Source organism: Myotis davidii, unplaced genomic scaffold (genome assembly GCF_000327345.1).
Source record: "Myotis davidii unplaced genomic scaffold, ASM32734v1 scaffold835, whole genome shotgun sequence".
In the NCBI taxonomy this organism is placed as follows: Eukaryota; Metazoa; Chordata; class Mammalia; order Chiroptera; family Vespertilionidae; genus Myotis; species Myotis davidii.
The window spans coordinates 243,220-267,367 of record NW_006286786.1 but is presented as its reverse complement, the minus strand read 5'-3'; the positions used below and the strand labels follow the sequence as shown (position 1 = coordinate 267,367).

Genomic DNA, 24,148 nt, shown 5'->3' with positions numbered 1-24,148 from the left:
TTTTATATGCTTGCTTCCAAAAGTTAGGGCACCCTTGCACATAGCAGACTTTCAATAAACATTGAATGCATGAATTGTCCTTGTAATGTCCTCTAAAACCATACAAAATAAATACAATCTATACCTCTGCCAAAGCAGAAGGTTATATTTCAACAATTTTCTTTAAGATATATATTTATACATATGTAAAGCTGTGTGTGCTGTGTATAACACAAAAATCCATGTATGGTATTTTAGAATTTAACACATTTTCACATATTCAAAAATTCCTGATAGAAATTCCTCCATAGGCAGAAATTGCCACACAAGTTGGTAAAAATGTTTAACACCTGAACTTCAGTGGTGGCTCCAGGATTGATGCCCATGTTAACACTGAAGTGGGAATTCTCATAATGCATTCCTTGATAATGCTCTGTGAGTTTTTCTAAGAATCAGGAAGGCTACATTGATTATTTATGATTAAACCTATTTTACCCAGTGTTTGCAATTAAAATCACATTGGTAACATAGAGGTTCAACAGACAATATAGTTTAAATGTATTAATTTCCCTTAGATTATAGTTCTTTACTCTGTCTTATATGTGTCTGCAGTACCTCCAAAATATGAATAAGGGTTTACATTTCTTGACAGGAATGTGACAGCAGTGCTTATTAATTCTGAATAGTCTCTAAATACTCCATGAGCTGAGGGGATATAGTCCATATGGCAAGTAATTGGTGGTGTTTAAGCTGTCCTGCCATCACTCCATTTTGATGTAGCTATTATTTCAGTCTGCTTTTTGGTGATAGCTAGGAGATATCTACCTGCACTTCTTTTGCCAAGTCATGACAGCATTCTAACTCAATTGTTTTCTCTTGGAGTGTTTTGTGGCTATAGTTCTTTGCTTTAAAACATTTCATTGAAAGTGCACAATGTGTTTAGGTGAACTACATGGTCATTTTGGGAATGGAGGTTGCTGAAATTATTGATGACAATCTATAGGGAATTGTTTCAGTAGCTGAATGGTTGCAGAGATTGAAAAGGAAATTCTTACTAGTTTACTAGTGTGTTTTTTTCCTTTAACTTTTGTGATAGCTTGCTTTTTCCGTCAAAAATTATCCTTTTGGGGTTCAGCCACATGGTCCTCAGATGGCCATACAAAATGCCAGGTGTCAATCTAAGCCAAACCCGGTGACACCATGCACCTGTCTTCCACATTTGTTCTTCACCATGGAAACCCCTTTCTTTGTCTGGAAGTCTTAAGTCCTACACATAGCATGGGGAAATTGTTTATGTGAATAGCAATTTCTAATGAAACTTTTACAATGACTGAATCTTATAATAACATGTACTAAGGAGATCCACCTCACCTTCAAGAAGGAGGTGGAAGGAACCTATTTTATATGAGTTATTTAGAAATAAATGTCATGCAGCAAAAACTATATTCTGAATTCCTAGCAATGGGGTAAGGTTTTGGTGCATGAGTAGTGGGAAGACTGCTATCATACTTCTTGGTGTCACTCAAGAGTGATTTCTCTTGACTTAATTTGAAAATAAAGTATTTGAAGGCTCAACACACTGCATTGCTAGAAAGTAGAACTTTTAAAAAATTTATCTTCATTGTTGAAAGTCTTACAGTTATCCCCTCTTTTCCCCCATTGACCTCTTCTAGCCTGCTCCTGCTCCCCACCCCAGGCCTTCACCACACTATTGTCTTTGTCCATGGGTGATGCATATATGCATACAAATTATTTGGTTCATCTCTCCCCACCTACTGCCCCCTCACTCGCCCTCACCCCGCTGCCTTCCCTCTGAGATTCCCCAGTCTGTTCCATGTTTTCTATGTCTCTGGATCTATAGCGTAGAATTTGATTACTCACTTATCCAGCAAGATTGAGAAATCTTAGCCTAGTGCAGTGAATTCTAAATTTTATTTTTTAATTCAAAAAGAAACAAAAAATTGGCTGTACAGAAAAATTAAAATAACTCTTGGCTCTTTTTCATAGGTCCAAACATATTAAACACACATGGCTTTTCATAGCTAATTAGGTTGGGTCGTACCCTAACCTTAACTGTGCTGTACAACTGAGTTGTTTAAATTAGATTCAATTCATTTCCTAATAACAATAATAGTAGATAGCGTTTATTCAGTACGTATAGTGTGTTTGGTAGAGTGCTCCTTGCTTTTATATGTACATATTTACTTCCTTCAAAATGCAGCTAACATTACCTATAATAAGAAAACAGAAATTGAGAGAGGTTAAGTAACGTGGTCAAGATCATGAAGCTAGGAAACAGCATAACTAAGACTTAGCCCAGGTTTGTTTAATCAGAGCTCATGCTTTTAAATACTGCGAGCACGCCTCAGCTTTGGTGTAGTATGCCCCACGTGAGAGCCTACACTAGACTGGAAAATGAGTAATATTGTTTGTGGCTCCAAGAGTTTATCCTTCAAAGTGAATAACTCACAAAGTAACTCATGAAGTTCAAAACTCACTTTGGCTTTGGTTGAAAAGTTTCTTCTAGAAACAAAAAATTGGCTGTACAGAAAAATTAAAATAACTCTTGGCTCTTTTTCATAGGTCCAAACATATAATTAGGACCAGGCTTTTCATAGCTAATTAGGTTGGGTCGTACCCTAACCTTAACTGTGCTGTACAACTGAGTTGTTTAAATTAGATTCAATTCATTTCCTAATAACAATAATAGTAGATAGCGTTTATTCAGTACGTATAGTGTGTTTGGTAGAGTGCTCCTTGCTTTTATATGTACGTATTTACTTCCTTCAAAATGCAGTAGGACCAGGTCCTACTTTTATTATGGTGGATATACATTTATAAACAAACTACTAAGAATAAATATTAAAGACGTATTCAGGTTCTATATTCTGCTTCCCTTATATACTTTCTTAAGGCTTGATTATACAGCTAGCACCAACAATGGTTGATTTCATAGGAGATGCATTAATTTTGAGCTCAGGATAATTACTTTGGAGATTATTGCACACAGGATTTACAAACGTTGTGATTAGAAGTTCCCTTAGATAAATTGGAGGTTAAGTTACCTTCCCGGAGCCTTCACTGTATTAATAAGATTGAAATGCCGGATCAAACTGCTCCAGACTCCACTATTTTGGAAGTATGATAACACACATTACATTTTATAAGCATTTAAATGAAGAAATTAGTAAAAATAAAAAAAATAAAAACAGGACAAAAGTTGATAGCCTACCACTAGGAACATGTTCTGGGAGAACAGAATATCATTGGTCCTTTGTGTGCACTAGGAATGAGCTGTGATTCTGCATTTCTTTCTTCTAGAATAATTATTAAATATTTGCCTATCATGGTTTCATAAAAAGATGCTGTTGCAAAGAGGGTGCTAAAAATGAAAAAACAAACAAACATAAGAAAAAGCATATTTACTTAAAGTAGGTCTAACAATAATGCTTAATAAAAGTCTATTATTTAAAAATCAACAGAAATTATAAATATATTTCTATTTTCTGGATAAAATGATTATCCTAAAGCATGTATTGAAGTAATTTAGTTTACATAAAATAATCATTGTAATTATTATTAATTTTCTAAGATGTCACAGAATTGTGCTATCATTACTGGTTTGGTTTTCTTTTTAATAATAATAATAATAATAATAATAATAATAGGGGCCCAGTGCATGAATTCATGCACCTTGAAAGGAACTGTGGGCCTTGGGGCTGTGGTAGGAACAGAGGTGGTTCTCAGCCCATCCTCTGCACCCCTGCCTGGCCCCTCCTGCCACAGCCCCCAATCCCCTGTCTGCCTACAGCCCTACTCCCACCACCACCGATCCCACACACTGATATTGCCGGCCCTGCTTGCACCCACTGATGGCACAGAACGATTGGACTGGCACCAGCAGTAGGTGCAAGCAGTGGCTGCTGCCCCAGTTGCCCCTCAGGAGCAGGGTGAGGTTGGAGAAGCCTTCAGGGGTGATTAGGGCCAGCAGCCGCCACTCACACCCAGTGATGGCGCCAATCGATCAGGACCAGTGCCAGGCACTGGCAGCGGGTGTGAGCAGTAGCTCCGGTGTTGGCTGTGGGTGCGAGTGGGGCCAGCGCCGGCAGCAGGTGCAGGCGCCAGGCGGGACCACAGTGCACCTGGAGCAAATAAATTTCAGTAACTACCAGGGGCTCAACCCGCTTTGGTCTGGCACCCCCGCTCACCTGCTCCACCATCCTGCTGTGGCTGATGCCCGCCATGTTCCGTGCTCTGCCACCTGCTGCCGATGCCTGCCATGTTCCACGCGTGCTCCTTGGTGGTCAGTGCACGTCATAGCAACCAGTTGTTCGGTTGCTTGGTTGTTCTGGTTGTTCCGCTGTTCATTATATTTGCATATTAGCCTTTTATTATCTAGGATTTTGGTGGTTTTTGCAACTGTGGAATAGATTATCCACAGTTATTTCTGGAAAGTTTCCTAAGTTTATTAAGGAAAGGCAAGGATAGAAGTTCATGATGTTAAAGAAGTGAACTCTTGCAATGGAGTATACTAGTATAATTATTTTTCTCTATATTCCACTTGCTTCTGTATGATGATTTAAACAGGACATTGGCAGATATTGTTTTCAAACACTTTGCTATGTTCAGCTTTGATATTCATCAGAACCAAGTCTTGAGTAGAAGGGAACTATTTACTTAGTTCTGCAAGTAGCCCACCATAGGAAGCACGGAGGACCATGAGTGCCTGTTGCTCTAGACTTACACCAGCTATGGATACAGAAAGAGAAAGCTACCTATTTTATGCTAAAGAAGACTGTGTATCCTATATAGCAATAAAAGCATAGTAAGCAAATTGTCTCCTCGACTGGGAGTTGTCCAGGAGTTTGGCCAGGGGGCAGGGCCAGCTGGAGGAAGGTAGGGAGGCCCTGGCTGATAGCTAGCAGCCACTAGGGACCCTACCAGTGCATGAACTTTGTGCACTGGGCCTCTTGTTGTATTATAAATATACGTTTTATGGAAAAGTTGGCAGATTGGCAGAGGAATCACATTTTACTCCACCTAGACAAGGGTAATCACTGTAGGTCATTGACAGGACAGTGGGAAGAAGTCTTACTACACTGCAGCTGCATCAACCTTTGGATAAATAGAGGCTTTAATAACACTCCAGACTTTGTCTGGACCTCAAAGGACACCCCAAAATAGAATCCTGCAGACGATACCACTCTCTCCATACAGGTTCTGGGAGCTGTTGCCCAGAGACTTCTTAGGACCTGTAATATGTTTCACTGACTCTGTACATGCAGTTATGGTAGCTCGCTTTGTGTGGAATTTGGCTTCCGTCCTTTATAAACAATGTCAGTGTAGTATGTAAGAATGACAAACGTGAAAATAGGAAATGCGTATTTAAGTCTCTGGAAAATCATCTCCATGGTTTGATGTTCTTGGACACACGAGAGGAAGGTTTTGAAAGGATTAATTAACTCAGTCTAAACTTTCCTTCAAACTTCAGAACCACATCTCGCAGTTGCTACCCTGAGTGTGCACGTAGCCAGCTCTCTTTGAAATGTTTATGCTACGGGAAACATATTCTTTAAAATGTAAGATATATACCCTTGATTCCAGCGCTCATTCTACTTCAATTATATGTGTTTTATTATCTTTTAAAGGAACGTACATTCTTCTGGAGTCCTTAGCAGAAATAACTGTCTTGCCATCCAAAGCTGTTGATTATGTTTGGTTTATTCATGGCTAATAAGTTTATATAGCCATTAAAGAGGTTTTCAGGGAACTGTGTGTGGATGGTTTAATGGAGAGGAAAGCTGTATTTTAAGAAGTCTTTAAATGCTCATGCCTTCATAAACTTGCCATCAGCAGAAAAACAAAAAACAAGAAAGAGAGAGAAGCGAATGGGAGGTTGGGGAGAACCCTGTCTGCTTTGGAACACAAAGGCCTTTCAGTTGTGGGGGATCGGAATTGGGGGTGTTTGGGTAGTGGAAAAAAATTTTCTAGCATGTGGTAATGAGGTTTAAAAAAATAGCAATGGGTGATTACTTTTCTCCATCAAGGCTCCTTTATCCTCATAAGCTCAGACAGTGGTCAGCATGTTAGACACCCCTCCCTGTTTTATCCATCCCTTAACTATGTCCTTTGACAAGACTGGTTTATACAGCTGGGCCTTTGTAAAGCTTTGGGGGAAATACTACATAAGAGCAGAAAATATGGCAGAGGACCTATAGAGCAGTAAATGGTAAACACTCTGTCGTGTGCAAGATTCCACCTTTAAAGTCTTGCTTTTGGCTGATTAGTTTTTCTTTGAGGGAGTTGTAAAGTGAACAGCTTTGAAACTTTTGGGTTTTGTACGGGTTTTATGGTGATATGGGTAGTCTGATTGTGTTCACCAGTGCACTTTCTCATCAGCTGTATTGTAATGAACAGAATGAGAAAAGAACTCAGCTATATTACTGACTGAAATTACAGTTAAATAAGACATTTCTATTGTAGTGATATGGTGTTTTAAAGAACATCTACTTTGTGTGGGCTTAGCCATAGAATTGATTGAAAAGGGAAAGCAAATAGGAAAAGCTGTTTGTTTCAAAAAGTTTATCTATATGACATACTTAAAAATAATTTTTTCAATGGAAATTTGATAGTGACATCACTGTTAGCCTGGTTTGAACTTTAGTGTACACCTTGTACTGGTGTCATTTTCTATCTTTATACACATCATATCTTCATAAGAGTTTGATGATTTTTTTTTCTTTACAGTATTTGCCATATCCTTCGATTTTTTTTATTTTTTTATTTCAGAGGCAGGAAACTGGTAGCCTTCAAGTTACTACTGAGCAGTTTGTACCCATTTATAGAAAAGAACTAACATTCCAAACTGGTCCACAGTGGCAGTATGAACCATGCTTTTAAAGCTTTTTTCCCCCCTCTAAAAACAACAGGGAATGTGCTAAACCCAGAAAGATTAATGGGGGAAGAAGATAAACAGTTAAGACGTAAAATGAGTTTAGAGGTCAAGCTACAAAAATAAGAAAGCTTATGGATTTAATTCATATTCATCCAAGCAAAGAGGCTTTGGCATGAAAGGAACCAATGAAGACGCTCAGCATTCTTATAACATCAGCCATCGCTGCATCCCGCTGTGTTGGAGTTTGGGTGATAGATGCTCATCGTCTTTGGCACGGCACCCTTACTCTTGGACTTTTCACGATTATAGTGGCAAATTCTTCATTTTGGCAGGAATTTCAGAAAATTCGTCTTTGCCTAGGATGCCTACCTGGCATATCAGAGCTGTTGTCCTAGGAAAGATTTGTGCATGGCATTTATGTTCTTTGCTGTCTATTTTGAATATAACATAAATATTTTTACTTTGTTCATTTTTCAACAGCTGTTGTAGAAACAGACTGCAACCAAGTCTGTATGGGACTGGACACGCAGAGTGAGTCCCCTAACATTGCCAGAAGTTAGCAGCATATAAACTTTTCTTTGTCGGGGCTATTTGGATTCTGAAGAGGGTAGGGGTCATAATATTTTTCTTCATTGCACTACTCAGTCATTCTCAACAAATCTGAGGTGACGCTCAGTACTTTTTTTTGGTTGTGAGCCTCATTTCTCATTTCTGTTAGGAGAAAAGTAAAGGAAAAAACAAAACAAAACAAAAAAACAGCACACCATTCTCTAGAGGTTTCCTTTCGAAGGCTTAACTTGCTTGATTTCACAATGACCTTTGAAAACAAAAGGAATTAAAACAAGGCTGGTTACTTAATTATTTTTGTCATCATTATTAGATCCTAAATAAATTAAACATGCCACAGATTTTATTTCAAGACGTACACCATGCTAAGAATAAGTCACTTTTGATTATGGAACAATTTGTTATTTATTTAGACTTAGCCAGTAATGTGAGAAGGGAGAGAGAGCAAGAGTGTGGGGGTGGGCTTTTCAGAGGATGCTCAGATGAGGAGATAGGGAGGGAGGCGTCAAATAAGTACTTAAGGGTATTTTGGAAGATAAAATTGTATATCTTATTTGCAGTTCTGCCAAAGGGAGAGTCTCCTGAGAGAGTCAAAATGACAAAGTGACTAAAATGAATGAAATAATATTTTTACAGAGGGGTCAATATAATTAAACATAATAGATATCCTCTCCTGCTTAAAACTGAATTTTTTAAAAAATATGCACCTCACCTGACCAGTGATATTTATAAACGGAAATCTATTTTATTTCACTGTGAATATGAGGAAAATGGTGAACTATTTTATACGTGATTGCAAATATGTCCATGTGTATGTGAACATATGCCCATATGTAAACATGCATATATCCTCATGAGGACAACATGAAAAACATTGATTAGCATTATTTTAGAAAGAAATATTACAGCTGAGTACTACTGATATTACTACAATAGTAGTAATAGTTATTTATATTTCCTTTGTGTTTGTTTTTTTATGGGTTAACAAATTGTAAGGAGTATGTTTTTACTTCTTTATTTTTTTCCTTTAAAATATGCAAAAATTTTAATAAATAGTTTGAATTTTATAGCGAATAAAACTTGTTAGCATATGATTAGGATTAAATTAAAGTGGTGCTGTCCAATTCTTAATTGAGAGGTTCCATAAAAAAAGAATATTAATTCCCCTTAACATATCATTTTGCAGTAAAAGTCTTCTCTGTCTCCTCCTCTTCCTCCTTCCCCCCCCCCCTCCTCCTCCTCTTCCTCCTCCTCTTCCTCCTCCTCCTCCTTCTTCTTCTTCTCCTTCTCTCTCTCTCTCTCTATCTCTCAGTGTTGCATATATACCTAAGGCACCTGCAGTTGTTCTGATAGAGAGCAGTAAAGATTATCCCTTTACAGGGAGTCTGCAGACAGTTTTTTAAATTACCTTTGTAGAGATCTTGAGACTAGATATGCATTTCATACACTATTCTTTCACTATTCTAACCAGTTGTCTATAACCTGAAATTCATACATGTGGCAACCACATGTCTGAGAAAAATCCAGAAGGCTTCTGATTTTTAAACTTTATTTCTTTAACTCAGAAGCACACAATTACGTGTTAAAAATATTTGTCCCAACTTTTGGTTTAATTAAATGGCACTCATAGTAAACCCATGGGTTTTTGTTTTTGCTGTTTCTTCTTATTGTTATGAATAGAGTTGTACAGCATGTCCCGGGAGAGACAGTTTTTGCTAATCACTAGATTTCCCCCTCCAGTTCTCTGTCTGTCCCAGGAATGGAGTATGTGGCTACTCAGTGCTCGGCTTTCAGACTTACAAGGAGCCGAGCATCTGGGGAAACTCAGGAGGTGAGCACTTTCACGCTGACTCAGAGACCAGCCGTATGACTCCAGTCTGGCGCTGTCACGCCTGGTTATGGAAAGGCAAGAACAATGCCTCCCTTGAGAAGGGAGAAAAAAGTCTAGTGCAGTCACAATTTTGATGTAAAATTTAAATCATCCCTCCACATCCTGTGGACTTAGAGCTGTCAGAAAGGCAAAACCCATGCTCAAATGGAAAAAGCTTTTTATTTCCTTAAAAAGTATACCCTCTCTAACTATAATGACGAGTTTTTAGAACCACAAATCTTAATGCGAAATCATTCAAAGTAATTTATAAGTAATCAGAACAAAAGGGCTTTGACATTTTTAGCCTGTGGATGGCTGAAGTTAAACATTCTTTGGGTTTCTAATTAATGACAAATATATAGCAATATATGAATTAAATAATTAGCAGCAAATTAGTCTTTATGTTTTTGATTTTTTTCTTCCTAACTCATGCGTTTCGTCATTTACTTACAGCTTGTGATAAATTTCTCTTCAATATTTAAAGGTTTAATGATTTCTATTTTGTTTTCTATACATAGATCTAATTGAAGTTTAGTGCATTTGATGATTAAAAAGATTATGTGATGAAACGAATAATTCAAGTATAGATGTTTTGAGATAAGGAAATAAAATTATAAAAAATATTAAATGAGTCAACTAAAGATAGGTGATTTTTTTGTTTTTGTTTAGTAATGAGTGCTTATTGCCATAGTCTTGTATTGTAAATCATGAGGCAAGTTTTCATAATTTTTTTCAAAATAATTACATAAAAGCATTTGCAAGCTCTTCTCTTTATGAAAGTGACTTTGTAGTCACCAGTCATGCAAGGTCCCCTAACCAGTTTTCCTTCAGCTTGTCAGACTCATAATGAGCTCTATCTTTTCTAGCGGTTCTCAACCTGTGGGTCGCGACCCTTTGGGGGTCGAATGACCCTTTCACGGGGGTCGCCTAAGAGCATCGGAAAACACATATATAACTACATATTGTTTTTGTGATTAATCACTATGCTTTAATTATGTTCAATTTGTAACAATGAAAATATATCCTGCATATCAGATATTTACATTATGATTCATAACAGTAGCAAAATTACAGTTATGAAGTAGCAATGAAAATAATTTTATGTTTGGGGGTCACCACAACATGAGGAACTGTATTAAAGGGTCGTGGCATTAGGAAGGTTGAGAACCACTGAGCTAGTAGAACACGGTGGGATGAGTACAATAGAATTTAATTACATTTAATAATCTATAATCTTTATACCTTTTTATATATCAGGAATACTATTGTTGTAGGCATTTAGTAAGTGTGGATTAATTTTTTTAAAAATACAATAAAGCATGCAGACAAACAATTTTTAGCTGGCAGATACATTCATTTAGGTCAGTTTGGGCTCCAGAGCCCAGCTATTAGGTTGCTCATAATAAAGCAATCTTCTTATTCATAAAAGTTTCTTGGGGTCTTTATCTAATAACACATGTCCTAACTTTGGAATGAATTTGAATAATTTATAATTTCTAGTGAAACAGTAAGTGAAGAAAGTATAAAGGAATAACATTTTGAACTCTGAATTGTTGCAGAATGGAATTTTGCTGTCATACAAATTTGTAAATGCCTGCCTTTAGTATTTGTCTCCCCTGTTTAGAAAATAAAAACACATGGACATTATAAATTTAATTTTATTGCATAGCATTTATGTTAATTCAAGCACTTCTGAAATAGGCTGTGTCCAACTAATAAAGCAGCACTCATTTCCTTCAGGTAGCGACAAGAACTGTATTTTCTTTCTGATTCTTTCCTTTTCTCTATATAACTTCCAAATGTTTTTCATTGTATTTTCTACACATTCTATGGAGATCCCTGCACCTCTTTTCTCCCTTCTTTTTAATTCTCCCCTCCTTTCCTGACTCTTTGGTGGTTTGGACAAGGCTGGGGAAATCTATTTGGTAAGAACAGAGATGCTAGTAAATAGGAAGACAAAAAGGTGGAGTACAAGATAAAAGTGATGCCATTCTTATCAGAGAAAAGGAATAGTAATGAACTACTGGACCTCAATACACAGAACATCTCATACACTAAGCATGTGATGAGGTAAACACAGGAACAGCCTTGGTAAAGGTGAAAGCACTTGGTGACTACATTGTAATGAACACAGTTTTAAATGTAGTTTAAACTTTTTAATATTTATTACACTTTTTATTAAATTCAAATTGTATTTCTGAACAAAATAATACATTTCTTCTTAAAGAGTAGTGGTGCAAAAATTACTTTTACTTTTAGACTTTAATGTTATGATAGTTTTGTTTATAAATGCTAATAGAAATAAGTGTCTTCTCTGATGAAATGTATACTAGTAGTAAGGATTAAAAGGGAGTCCAATCTTATGTATTATTCTGTGTTGTCTGTTTTTATATTTCTATGATATCTGTGTTTCTACTTCCATTTATAGTTTATGCCAGGATCTGATGAACTTGATCAAGCCTCTAAATAGCAATATAATGAATGAGGTTATTGTATGTGGGAAGCAACATGTAGAAAAGTACAGAGATTGACATATTCTATATCAGAAATTGATGACAAAGAGGATTTAGAGAAAAGAAATAAAAATGTTAAGACTACATATTTACCACAAAACAGTTTTCTATTTAAAGGCTTCAGAATATTATATATGACAGGGGTGGTTATAAAATATACATGGAATGTTCTCAGGGCAACACAAAACTGAGTCTGAACCTGTAGGAAAATGAAGTCAAAACATGTTATAAAGAAAAAGAACAAAACATAAGATATGTCTAATAATTAAAATTCATGGATAAGGATAATGAAACTGATATCCTATATAATAAAAGGCTAATATGCAAATCGACCAAATGGCGGAATGACTGGTCGCTATGACATGCACTGACAAGCAGGTGACACTCAACACAGGAGCACGCCCCTGGTGGTCAGTGTGTTCTCACGGGGGGAGCACTGCTCAGCCAGAAGCCCTGAGCTGGGCTCATAGCTGGCGAGCGCAGCTATGGTGGTGGGAAAGCAGGTCTAAGCTGTCCGTCAGACATCCACTGAGGGCTCCCAAACTGAGAGAGGGCACAGACTAGACCAGGGGTGGGCAAACTTTTTGACTCGAGGGCCACAATGGTTTCTTAAACTGGACCCGAGGGCCGGAACAAAAGCATGGATGGAGTGTTTGTGTAAACTAATACATGTTAACACTGCTGCTGGTGAAGGAGCCAGGGGGAGAGCAAAAGAACCCTCCGCTCTTTCAGCTCTGCATGCCGGATAGAACAGCCGAACAGGCCGGATCTGGCCCACGGGCCATAGTTTGCCCACGGCTGGACTAGACTGAGTGACGTACTGAGTGCATGAATTTCGTGCACCAGGCCTCTAGTTTTTAAATAAAATGATAGGCTAAATTTGGGAAATTCTTTGTTAATAAATCACTTAGAAGAATTAGCTGTTTCATTCATTTGAATCAAAACCTGTCCATATATGCAAAATATCTGTGTTGATTTCCCATATTGAATAGGTAACATTCTATTGTGAAAATATCTTTGATAAAAAGTAGCAATTCATTCCTAGTCTTTTAAATTTATTTCAGAGAGGGAGGGAGATGGAGAGAGAGATAGAAACATCAATAATGAGAGAGAAGCACTGATTGGCTGCCTCCAGTAAGCCCCACACTGGGGATGGAGTCTCAACTGGGCATGTGCCCTGACCAGGAATGGAACTGTGACCTGCTACTTCATAGGTCAGTGCTCAACCACTGAGCCATTCTGACCAGGTTCATTCCTAATCTTGATTAGCTTTCCCACATCAACTTTAATTACAAAAGGAGCCAGATGAGTAAATATAAGTGTCCCAAAAAATAGTCCTGTTGCTAAAAAAATTTGAGTCACATAACTTCTAAAAAAAAAAATAGTATAATTCTTGGGTATGAAGGATTGCCAATTATTATTTTATTTTGTAATATCTCATATTCATTGTTCTCATAAGAAGATATATAAATTCAAATAAATATTTGCAGTCATTGTAAAAGTGTTCTGTTATGCTTAAAATTTAACATGAGAGAGTGAATATTTAAAGTAGACATTTAGGAGAGCATTTAATGGAAGTTATAAATTAAATAAATGACATGATCCAGAATTTTAAGAGTTCTTATTCAGAACATTTAGTGTTGTAGAATTGTTAACAGAAGAACTAGCTAATTTTCTTATCACTGACGTCTCTTTATCTCTCTTCTTTGTTCAGTCCTTTTTATGCACTGGTCTCCCAAACTAGGATGGACTGTGAGATTCAGATTATGCTCACCCTTTTCTCTGTTTTTTACTTATTTTTCCCTTGGAAAGACAATTCTGTTCTTAACTGCTGTCTCTCATAGTGCAAAGAACCAGTAGTGTAACAAAAGGTATTTAACCATTTTTATGACTCAGTTTTCTCTTTTATAAAACAAGAATAATGAAAATACTGACTTGGAGCATTAGGGAACATGTCAGAGATAAATAATTAAGTTTATAGGCTAACTCTCTAATTGTGTGTTTAAACACTGCATGGCCTTAGTTACTTCCACAGAAGTCCCATATTTTCTGATTATGTGCTCTTTCTTTCTTTTCTTTATCCTGCATTCAACAAATGTTTATTTCTAAACTGAATTTCACATTTCCCTCCAAAATGGCCATTCTTTCTAATTTATATAATTATCTTAATAGGAGTATTTTCTAAACTATACATTCAAGTAATCTATCTTTGAATTATATCACCCTCTTGTTCTCTATCTCTACTTCCTACTTTAAATTGTTTATCAATTACTAACCTCTGGGGGATTGTCTTCCTAAAATATGATTTTGATTATGTCAATGTGTGACTCACAAACCATCACCAGTTCTCCCTGCCTCAGTGTCAATTTCAAATTTTTGTTTAGACATTCAAAATTGGTAGGATTTTAGGGTTAGGGTTATGGTTAGAATCATGATCATGTTCTACCTTTTGTTCTTAGTTTCATTTATTCCTCTTAGAATCTACTGCTTTAACCAAATTATTCTACTCACTATCCCAAAGCATTCTTTAAGTTTCTTTAATTTGCTGTTGTGGTTTCTCTTGTCTGGAATCTTCCTTTCTTCTCTGTCGGCATATAATCCATCTTTTATTACCCAGTTGAATTCTCATAATTTATAGTAAGCATTCTCTGATTATTTGAGCAAGACAGTATCTATTATACTCCTAACATTTATTTTAAAAAAGTAATTTACCTTAAAATACTCTTTATTGATTTCTTAATTATGTCACTATCTAAATGCACAAGATAGCCTTTCAATAAAAATTTTCCAATAATTAATGAATGAATGGATGAGTGGGGTATATGTCTACTTTCATCTAAACTATACTGCATTCAGGGTAAACCAGAAGGGTCTTCATATCTAAATTTCCTGTGTCCCCCATAACACAGAGTTAATTTGCCTGACTCAAAGTAGACACTCATTCAATTCATTTACTTATATAAAAATACATTGACTGCCAACCACTTGCTAGGAATCGTGCTCCATATAATTAATTGTATCTCATTCAGCATAGAGTATTAGACTATTTAGGGGGTAATTCAGAGCAATTGGAAAGACATGTATCATATAGGTAGTTATACCCTTAGTGTTCATCTGTTTTTGAGAAAAAAACAAAAACAACAGATGAAATGGTAAAAAAAAAAAAAAAAATAGACCTGTAATCACCAAAAGCTTATTATATGCAAGACAGTCTAAGTGTCATGGGAAATTTAAGGAATTAAATAGGACATTCTTGCTTTCCAAGTGCTTGTGTTTAGCTTTAGATACTGTATATGCTAACAATTAGACAAAGAAAAAAATAAACTGTTGAATAAATGTCACAGGTCATACTGATGTTAAATTTTTCCTGTGGACTACTAACAAGAGTTGATGTAGCTTGAGGTGGGCTGAAGTTGCTTCGACCCTGGTGGGAAAGAAAGGCTTTGTACAACAGCTAGAGTTTGAGTTTGTCCTTTATAGATATTTATTTTTTCAAGTTGTTATACAAACTACCATAAAATAAATATTATGGCAAAAGAATAACCAGTAGAAGGCACTACTTCCTAGGACTTTATGTCTGAATTAACAGTCAAAGCTTAAAAAAATTTAGAGAAAGAAAGAAACTTAAAGAGAAAATATTATGCCGAAACCGGTTTGGCTCGGTGGACGGAGCGTCGGCCTGCGGACTGGGGGGTCCCAGGTTCGATTCCGGTCAAGGGCATGTGCCTGGGTTGCAGGCGCATCCCCAGTCGGGGATGTGCAGGAGGCGGCTGATCGATGTTGCTTTCTCATCGATGTTTCTGACTCTCTGTCTCTCTCCCTTCCTCTCTGTGAAAAATCAATAAAATATATTTTAAAAAAAGAGAGAGAAAATATTATATAAGGAAAGCGACTCCTATCCTGAGTCTTCCATTTTTTGTTTGTTCCAACAACAAATCAATTTCCAAAATAATTGCAGCAAAGAACACACCCTACGCAGACAGATTTAAGTTCAAAGCACTAGGTAGATGATTCCTTAATAATAGGTTTATTAATAATTAATTATACAGGTTTTTTTTTTATAAAGCTACTTCACTTTTATAATCTTTTACTTACATGTTTTAAAAAGAACAATTGGATTTTTTTCACAAGTTCTTTAAGAATCTAATTAAACTGGGTTTTATCCATTCATTCATTTACATGGAAACGATTTTTAAAAGGGATACTGCATGGTTGAGCTTGATTTCCTTCTTTCTGACAATATGAAGACATTGTCTAAGCATACCTGTCCTGTAAAACTAGACCTCACCACCATTCATAGAAAAGAGTAAGAGAGTTGCTGGTTTTAGTTAATAGCTTTCATGTTACGAAATTTATTTAAACACTACTATTTTGAGAAACAATTCTAAGTACTGGGAAGTAGCTGTGACCGAAATGAAGTCCGCCCTCTTGTATCTTATAGTGGGAGAGACAGATAATAAACACAGAAATAAATATGAAATTTGCCACGTGATGGTAAGTGCTATGAACAGAGCAGAAAGTAAAGAGCAATAGAGAGAGGAGGGGGTGCTGCTCTAGGGGGAGTAAGCAAGGGAGGCCTTTCTGGGAAATGATGTTGGGATAGAAAGGTAAAGTGAGGGATGGGCAAGTGTATATCTGAGGTGGGAGGATTTTAGATTGAAAAAAACAAAACAAAAACAAAACGCAACAACACACAAAAACAAAACTTTGAAAGAGAATTGTTTAAGTAAGTGGTATATTAATTTCCTGTTGTTGCTGTAACAAGTTATCACAAGATTGTGACTTCAACAATACCACTGTATTCTCTTATGGTTCAGGAGGTCAGGAGTGTTACAATCATGGTGTTGGCAGGATTCATTCCTTCCACAGGCTCCGGGGAAGAATCTGTTTCATTGCCTTTTCTAACTGCCAGAGGCTGCCTGCATTCTTTGGTTCATGGCCCCATCATCTATTTTATTTTTTTTCTAATTAGATGTATTGGGGTGACATTGGTTAGTATGGCCCACCATCTATGTTCAGAGCCAGCTGTATCATATCTTATATCTTTTCATCTCTGTCTCTGGCTGTGACCTTCCTGCCTTGCCCTCCTGCAAAAAGACCTTTATGACTACTTTGGGCCCACCCAGAATATCCAGAATAATCTCCTTATCTCAGAATTCTTAAATTAGTCACATCTGCAAAGCCTCTCTTTGCTTAGTAAGGTAACATATTCACAGACTTCCCGGATTAGGATTTGGAAATCCTAGGTGAGAGGCATTATTCTGACTAAGGTAAAAAAGGACTTGTAAACTTGACTGAGCATTAGATCACTTGGAAGCTGTGAAAAATTCTGATACCCCGTGTGTGCTCAAAAAACAATAATATCAGAATGTTAGTGAGTGTAACCCAGGTAGCACTATTTTTAAACCTCTCTGTATAATCCCAAGGTGCATGAGTTTTCTGTTGCAGTCTCACACCCTGTACCCTACTCTAAGGTTGCTACATGTGTCTGCATACATTGGGGACCTCCTTCCAACAGAATGATTATAGTGCACTTACAGAACCTTTGGCCAATAGCAGAGGACTCCAGAAGTTTTAAAATTACTTGCCGATATGTATTAGAATAGCCTGATTGTGCACATTGCTACAGGACAAGTAAAGGAACAGCGACTCCTTGTAAAAGCAAGTTGTTCCTTGCAAGGGAGGCTATTTCTTTTTATTTTTATTTTAAATATGGTGTTTTTGATTTCAGAGAGAGCAAGGGAGAGTGAGAGAGAGATAGAAACATCAATGATGAGAATCATTGGTTGGCTATCTCTTGCACGCCCCCTACTGGGGATAGAACCCAGGCATGTGCCCTGACCAGGAATGGAACCATGACCTGACTATTTCTTATCTATTCCATTCATGTAACGTGGAATTTGGTCCATATTCCTCCATCTGCCCTTTTATGAAAGTAAGACTGAAACTTAAATTTATGTCGCGCTTTCTAAAAGCATCTCTGCATCTTTGCTTTGATCATTAATTCCTACATGAAATTTCCTCTCCATTTATCTCAGCCATTCCCTGAAGCATTCCAGGATCTCTCGTCCTCAGGAAGCCCTCAGGTGCTTGGCTATAATGCCATTTTATCCTTAACTAGGACTGTCTTTCATTACTTTTCTCCCTTTATTTAAAATCTTCTCAACAAATTCATAAACTTTTTAAAGTAAAGAACCCGAATTACATGTTTTAATTCCTATTAGATAAATATTTTGCACATAGGAAATGGTCAGTAAATTATTAATGATTTCCAATTCCCTTTAGTTCTGGAATTAAACATCAATTCTTTCAAGAAGGTTTTCTTGCCCGGCTGGCATGGCTCAGTGGTTGAACATGGACCTATGAGCCAGGAGGTCAATACCACGGTTCAATTCCCGGTCAGGGCATATGCCCAGATTGGAGGCTCAATTCCCAGTGTGGGGCATGCAGGAAGCAGCCAATCAATGATTCTCTCTTATCATTGATATTTCTATCTCTCGCTGTCCCCCTCCCTTCCTCTCTGAAATAAATAAAAACATATACTTAAAAAAGATTTTCTTGTCCACACACAAAGCTGAGTGAAAGGTTATTATTATGTCATCATAGCTCCACCAGTTAGTTTCACTTGGATTATTATTATTATTTGTCTTATGTCATTTTCTTTGAAGTCTGAATTGTGTGCATTGGTAAGTCTAGCACCTAGGAATCGCAGAAATCATCTCTGACTGGATATATATCAGAGCATACCCCAAGTATCCTTCCCCTGCAACACAGCCATGTGGCTTAAGCTGCAGGGTAGATAATGGATGGAATTTTCCGCTCCTTTCTTAAGGCTTTTAGAAATTAATGAGGCTTTTCTCTGTCCAAAATTAAAACACTTTAGTAGATAACAAATTAGGAATCTAAAGTTATTGGGAATTTTATTATCAATATTGTTTAGAACTAATATAAGTCAGATTAAACCTGAATAATGTGGCTGACAGATTGATATCTCTGTACATAATTTGTTATTTATTTTATTTTTCTGACTTAGTAGCCTATTATTGAACTATAACTATAGTCATTTTATTGTATTGAAAAATCTTTAAGAATTCTTTTTACCTGAATTGTATTAAAATACTCTCAAGTCCAATACATTAAGAACATTCTATAAGTCTCTGAAAATGGAATTGAAATAAACATGAAATATGTTGTATTTCAGGATCAGTTGCCTTCTGCCACCATGACTCCTTCATGTTTATTGTTTTAGTCCTTCTAATTTTTGCTTCATAGGAATATCTATTTATATAGAATTTTTAAATATATTTAAATAGATATAAATATTTGTATATAATGATTATCCAGCTGTACATAAAGATAAATTAGATACTGAAATGAATAAAAGTTTTGAGAAGAGTAGTGATAACTGCCTAGTGTCTACTTTTGGACTTTCACTTTTCATAATCATTGTTAATAATTATATTAAAGAATGACTTACCTTTTGGGTCATTCTTTCTGAAAGTGATAGAGTTGTGTATTAACTTAGAAAAGGCCAGTTAATCCAGCTTTCTGCTTTGATAACCTGGAGGCTGGCTCTTGCCAATAGTCTGGAGGATTTAGACAGTAGGAGACTGGACCTAAGAGGGAGATAGATACCAGAAACCAACTTAGTAATCCCAACAAGAATGATAATGCCCACACAAACCAAAAATACTATGGTTTGTACTAGTATAATAAATGCCTAATATCCTTGATGTCTAACTGCATGTGAAACCAAGAAATAATTAAAAATTCCCGTATTGATTTATTCTGATAAATCACAAAGACCTTAAAATATTTTAAATATGTTCTGTCAGCCCATTTTTAATATGGGAATCAGAATGTTGCTTGTAGAGAATGGAACCGGAACAGTGGAAGTTAAATGTCCCTAATGTGTAGAGTTATTATGTGTAGTTTAATATACCAGTTTGGCAATAGTTACAGTGTTGCCAGTGAGACTAAGCCTATTCTAATTCTGTGAACTCTAGCCCCTTATTTCCTTTCTCCATACTTAGAGGATCCAGTCTACTTGAAGTAGACCTTGGTAATGAGATCAGGAATAGTTCAAGATGCCTGAACTGTCTTGGCTCAGTCTACTTCAGACGGCGCTTACGTGGTAGCCACCCACATTTCCTCAACTCTGTTCTTCAGCTGATCAAGACCCCCAGCTATTCACATATCTTCTTTAATGCTTGTGAATGCAGTGTTATTGTCAAGGATAACTGGCCATGGACCATTTCTCTTTTAGGAGCCTTTGTATTTAATGTTGATTTTACAGTTTAACTCTTAGAAGGCAATCTGCTTTCCTCATTTGGGAGTTGTATGGTTTTGTTTTTGAGAAGGGTGTAGGTCATACTGTAGTTCTGAAGTTTTTAAAATAAACAACAGCTATTGTTTTTTGAGTGTCTGTGCTAAATGATCTATAAGTGATTTTTCATATGATACACAGTTCATTCTCAAAAAAGCATTACAACTTTTGATATTACATCTTACTTTAGAGATGAGCAAATTGAGGTGGCGTGATTAAAGTCTTACAGTTTGTAAATATTTGGAATCAGTTTTTTAATCAGTGTTTGTCTGTTTCCAAAGCCCTTATTTTTTTCTATGGTGCTATTATCTCTTAATAGAAGGTCTGCAGTACTCGAATACTTTTCTTTTGAAACCTTTAACACTAAGAAGAGTATTATTCAAGAAAGAATAGTGGCATCTCTTTAGTATTATATTTTAAATTTAAAAACCAGTGATATATATGAAGGAAGTGGTGTTGCCAGTAGTTAATACCCTGCCTCCTATCCCACTAGTTTGGATAAGAATAGATGTTTCTGTAAACACTCCTTGTTGAACAAAACATACAGCTTTTTCAAGGTCATACCAAGTGATAAATAGAGTTTTGTACTAAAACTTTTAATGAAAGAAAAAAGAACTCTATTCAACTAAAAATATCTGCACATATTTTTAACCTCGGATTATGTTCCCCATTAGATGTTCCCCAAAACATTTTTTAAACGTACAAAAAAATGTTTAATTTATCTAAGTGCATTGTCAAATAGACATCAGCTTAGTCAAACAAAACATCCATATTTGATTTGTTTTCCTTTTACTTACGTATCTAGGGAGTTAATTATTCTGATAACCATATCTAAATCTTACATAGAATTTTGGAAATAAAATTGAAATATTTTTATATCCTCATCTCTTTTGCTAGTTTGCAAATTGAATATTAGAAATAAATGCCTACGTTGGGGGATTTAGCAGTTGGGGAAAGGAAAATTCTCCATTGTTTCAAGATTCATAGTGATTTTAAAATTTATTCAATTCTTAAGCTTTAAACAAATGTCAAACTTTTTGTCATGTGTTCTGAGGTTTACAAATAACCAATATCTCTATATTTCACCATGATCTTTTAATAAAATGCACATTTTATAATGGCAATCATTTATTTATTTTGTTTATTTTTATGAACTAAATTTTAGCTATTTCTCTTCTTTTAACTCCCAATCCTATTTGCTATTTTGCTATTCATAAACATAGACGTTCTGTTTTCAATAAGGTCTATCAGAGTGTAAAACTAGATGGGTATTTTTCTTTAAAATGGAATGGTCTTTCATTATGCAGTATTCTTAGGTGAATTCTCTTGTTTAAGAAGCCAGAATACAAGGGAGAGCTCTATTAGTGTATTATTCTCACAACAAACAAGCACTGTTCTGTTGCTACCTGCTTGGCCATTGTTTCTGACTGTGTGTGCTTTGCAGTGGTATTTGGATGGTTTCCTGCTCTCTGCCAGCACAAAAAGGCATTTCTGTTACAATGGCCCCTAACCACACAATGACAGCATTAAGGATTTATGTGGAGGTTTCATTATTTTCTCCTCTTTTGTTCCTTCCAGGATGTCTTCCAAGCGACCAGCCTCTCCGTATGGGGAAGCAGATGGAGAGGTAGCCATGGTGACAAGCAGACAGAAAGTGGAAGAAGAGGAGAGTGAGGGGCTCCCAGCCTTTCACCTTCCCTTGCATGTGAGTTTTCCCCACAAGCCTCACTCTGAGGAATTTCAGCCAGTTTCTCTGCTGACGCCAGAGACTTGTGGCCATAGGACTCCCACTTCCCAGCACAATACAATGGTAGGTTTCTCAAGGTCTATTGTGCCTACACTCACTTTTTGACCGGTTCAGTCTTCTAATAGTTTGGCTTCAGTCCTTTGCTTTATAATTGTCATCTGCTTAATAGGCATACACAAGATTCACTCCCAACATCTTTGAATTCTAAGTATCTTGATTTCAGTAGGGAGTAAAAGATATGGTATTTTTGTTTTTGTTTTTTTTTCCAGAACTCTGATTTTGAGATACTTACAATTTAATTTGAGGGGTGGAAAACATGTAAATATAAGAATAATTTTAAAGTAACATTTACAATTAACAGGAAAGTTAGATGTTATACTATTTCTAATAAAAAGTGTTTTTTTTTCCAGAGTTACAATATAGTTTGAAGACTTCCACCATAATAAATCACTGTGGGTTTTTTTTCTTTCTATTTTTTTTTTGCTTTGCTTGGATTGGATTTCAGTATTCCTTAAAGTACTGGAAATATTATAGATGAATATATTTCATAGAGACTATAGTTTCCTAATGGGACCACACCAATTTCTAATTCAGTCCCATTCATGTTGTTGTTTTGATCATTCAGTAGTTCCCTGGTGCATCCTGTTCCAGAATTTGAAACTCAGGATAATTTATCTGGCCTCTCAGCCTGAGGTCTGGATCACTGGGAATCCGTGGTTTCACGGATGAGAAGCAAGAAGGCAGCATAGCATCTTTGGCTGAAGCTTAAGCAGCAGACACACACAAATAAGGCTTTTAGGAACTTCAATACGGAGAATCAGCTAGTTGGCAGGGCGACGGGGCGCTTAGCTGCCAGTAAAGCCACCCTCACCCTGACAACATGGCCGCTGGGGTGGATGCCACGTTTCTGTGCCCTCCCTTCCTCTCCACCTTCAAGAATGATAGTGCCATTCACTTTAACCAGATTCCACCACAAAAAAGTGTCATCACACATTCTCTTATCTTTAAAGACAGCTCTGATCCTGTTTAAGTACTTTTCTTTCTCTAGGAAGTTATTGTACATCATAAAAGTTCATGGTACTGAAATATGTCTACTTGTTTATGTGATTGTGTTACTTTATGGGGAGTTAAATCAGCAAGAATCAGGTGTCTTCTAATAGCTGTGAAATAAACACCAATCTTTGATAGTCACATTAGGTTTAAATACTCTCATTCAGCATTTTGAAAGCCTTACCAGTAAAAAATTCTCTGGCTATTTAACTATTTGCAATATAGTATTGTGTTTGTGTGTGTGTGTGTGTGTGTGTGTGTGTGTATGTGTGTTGTTTTTTTTTTTACCAAGAATAATGTTTTAGCTAACACTTAGCACTTTATAGATTTTAAGCATGTTACATACATTAACTCGTTTAATTGTCACAGTGTTCCAATGAGGTGTTATTATTCATCCCATCTTACAGGTGAGGGAACTGGGCTCAGAGAGGTTAAATAAACAGCTACTACGTGGGAGAGCTACTACCAGGCTTACCGAGGCTGTCTAGCTTTGGAGTCCATGCTTACACACATTATAAGCTCTTCCCAAGAACACAGGCATATTTTATTTTCTGACTATTTTTTTTTATTTGGCAAGTTAAACCATGCTATCTATAATTTCCCCTTTCTCCCTCTACTATGAGTTTATGTTATTTATGTACAATGAATACAACCTTTTGGCTTCCCCTCCAAAAGGTAAAACTAGGAAAAGAAAGGGGGAAAACAGCACAGTGCAGTTCAAGGTAAAGATGTTGGACTCCTCATTTGACCTTGCATCACTGCTAAAGGCATCTTCCTCTCAATATTGTGACCATTGCTCTCTCTCAGGAAATACCCTATTGAGAGTGCTTCTTGGTTTGGTTCTCTTGTGATACTACCATAAACATAACCACAGATTTGAAGGAGTGGATATAAATAGTGATGACTGGAAGAAAACCACAAAGATAAAGGGCAGATTATTTTAAGTATACTCAAGGGTGGATATAAGAAAGTATATTAAATTGCATACTGTAGTTGGGGGAGTGGATTCTGTGATGCCGGATGTATAGGAAAATGAAACCATTCAGTGTGTAATGGAAGTACTCAGTTCCACTAAATAAAAAGTATGAACTGCCTACTTTATATCAAATTGTTTGTTGAATACTATGCAAATAGATTCAATTGGATACAACCCTCTCCTTAAACAACTTCCTCTAGAGGAAAAGTTCTTTTAAAAATGTAT

General features: G+C 36.4%; 1 protein-coding gene across 1 annotated transcript in view; it reads left to right on the top strand.

Annotated features, from left to right (window-relative positions):
• LOC102766147 (transcription factor SOX-5) overlaps positions 1–24,148 on the top strand; it is a gene marked incomplete at its 3' end in the record, with an annotated part of 290,659 nt that overhangs the window by 35,459 nt on the left and 231,052 nt on the right. The window contains exon 2 of the mRNA XM_015560611.1: positions 21,729–21,855. Coding sequence (XP_015416097.1) covers positions 21,729–21,855 — 127 coding nt within the window. The remainder of the gene's footprint in view (positions 1–21,728; positions 21,856–24,148) is intronic.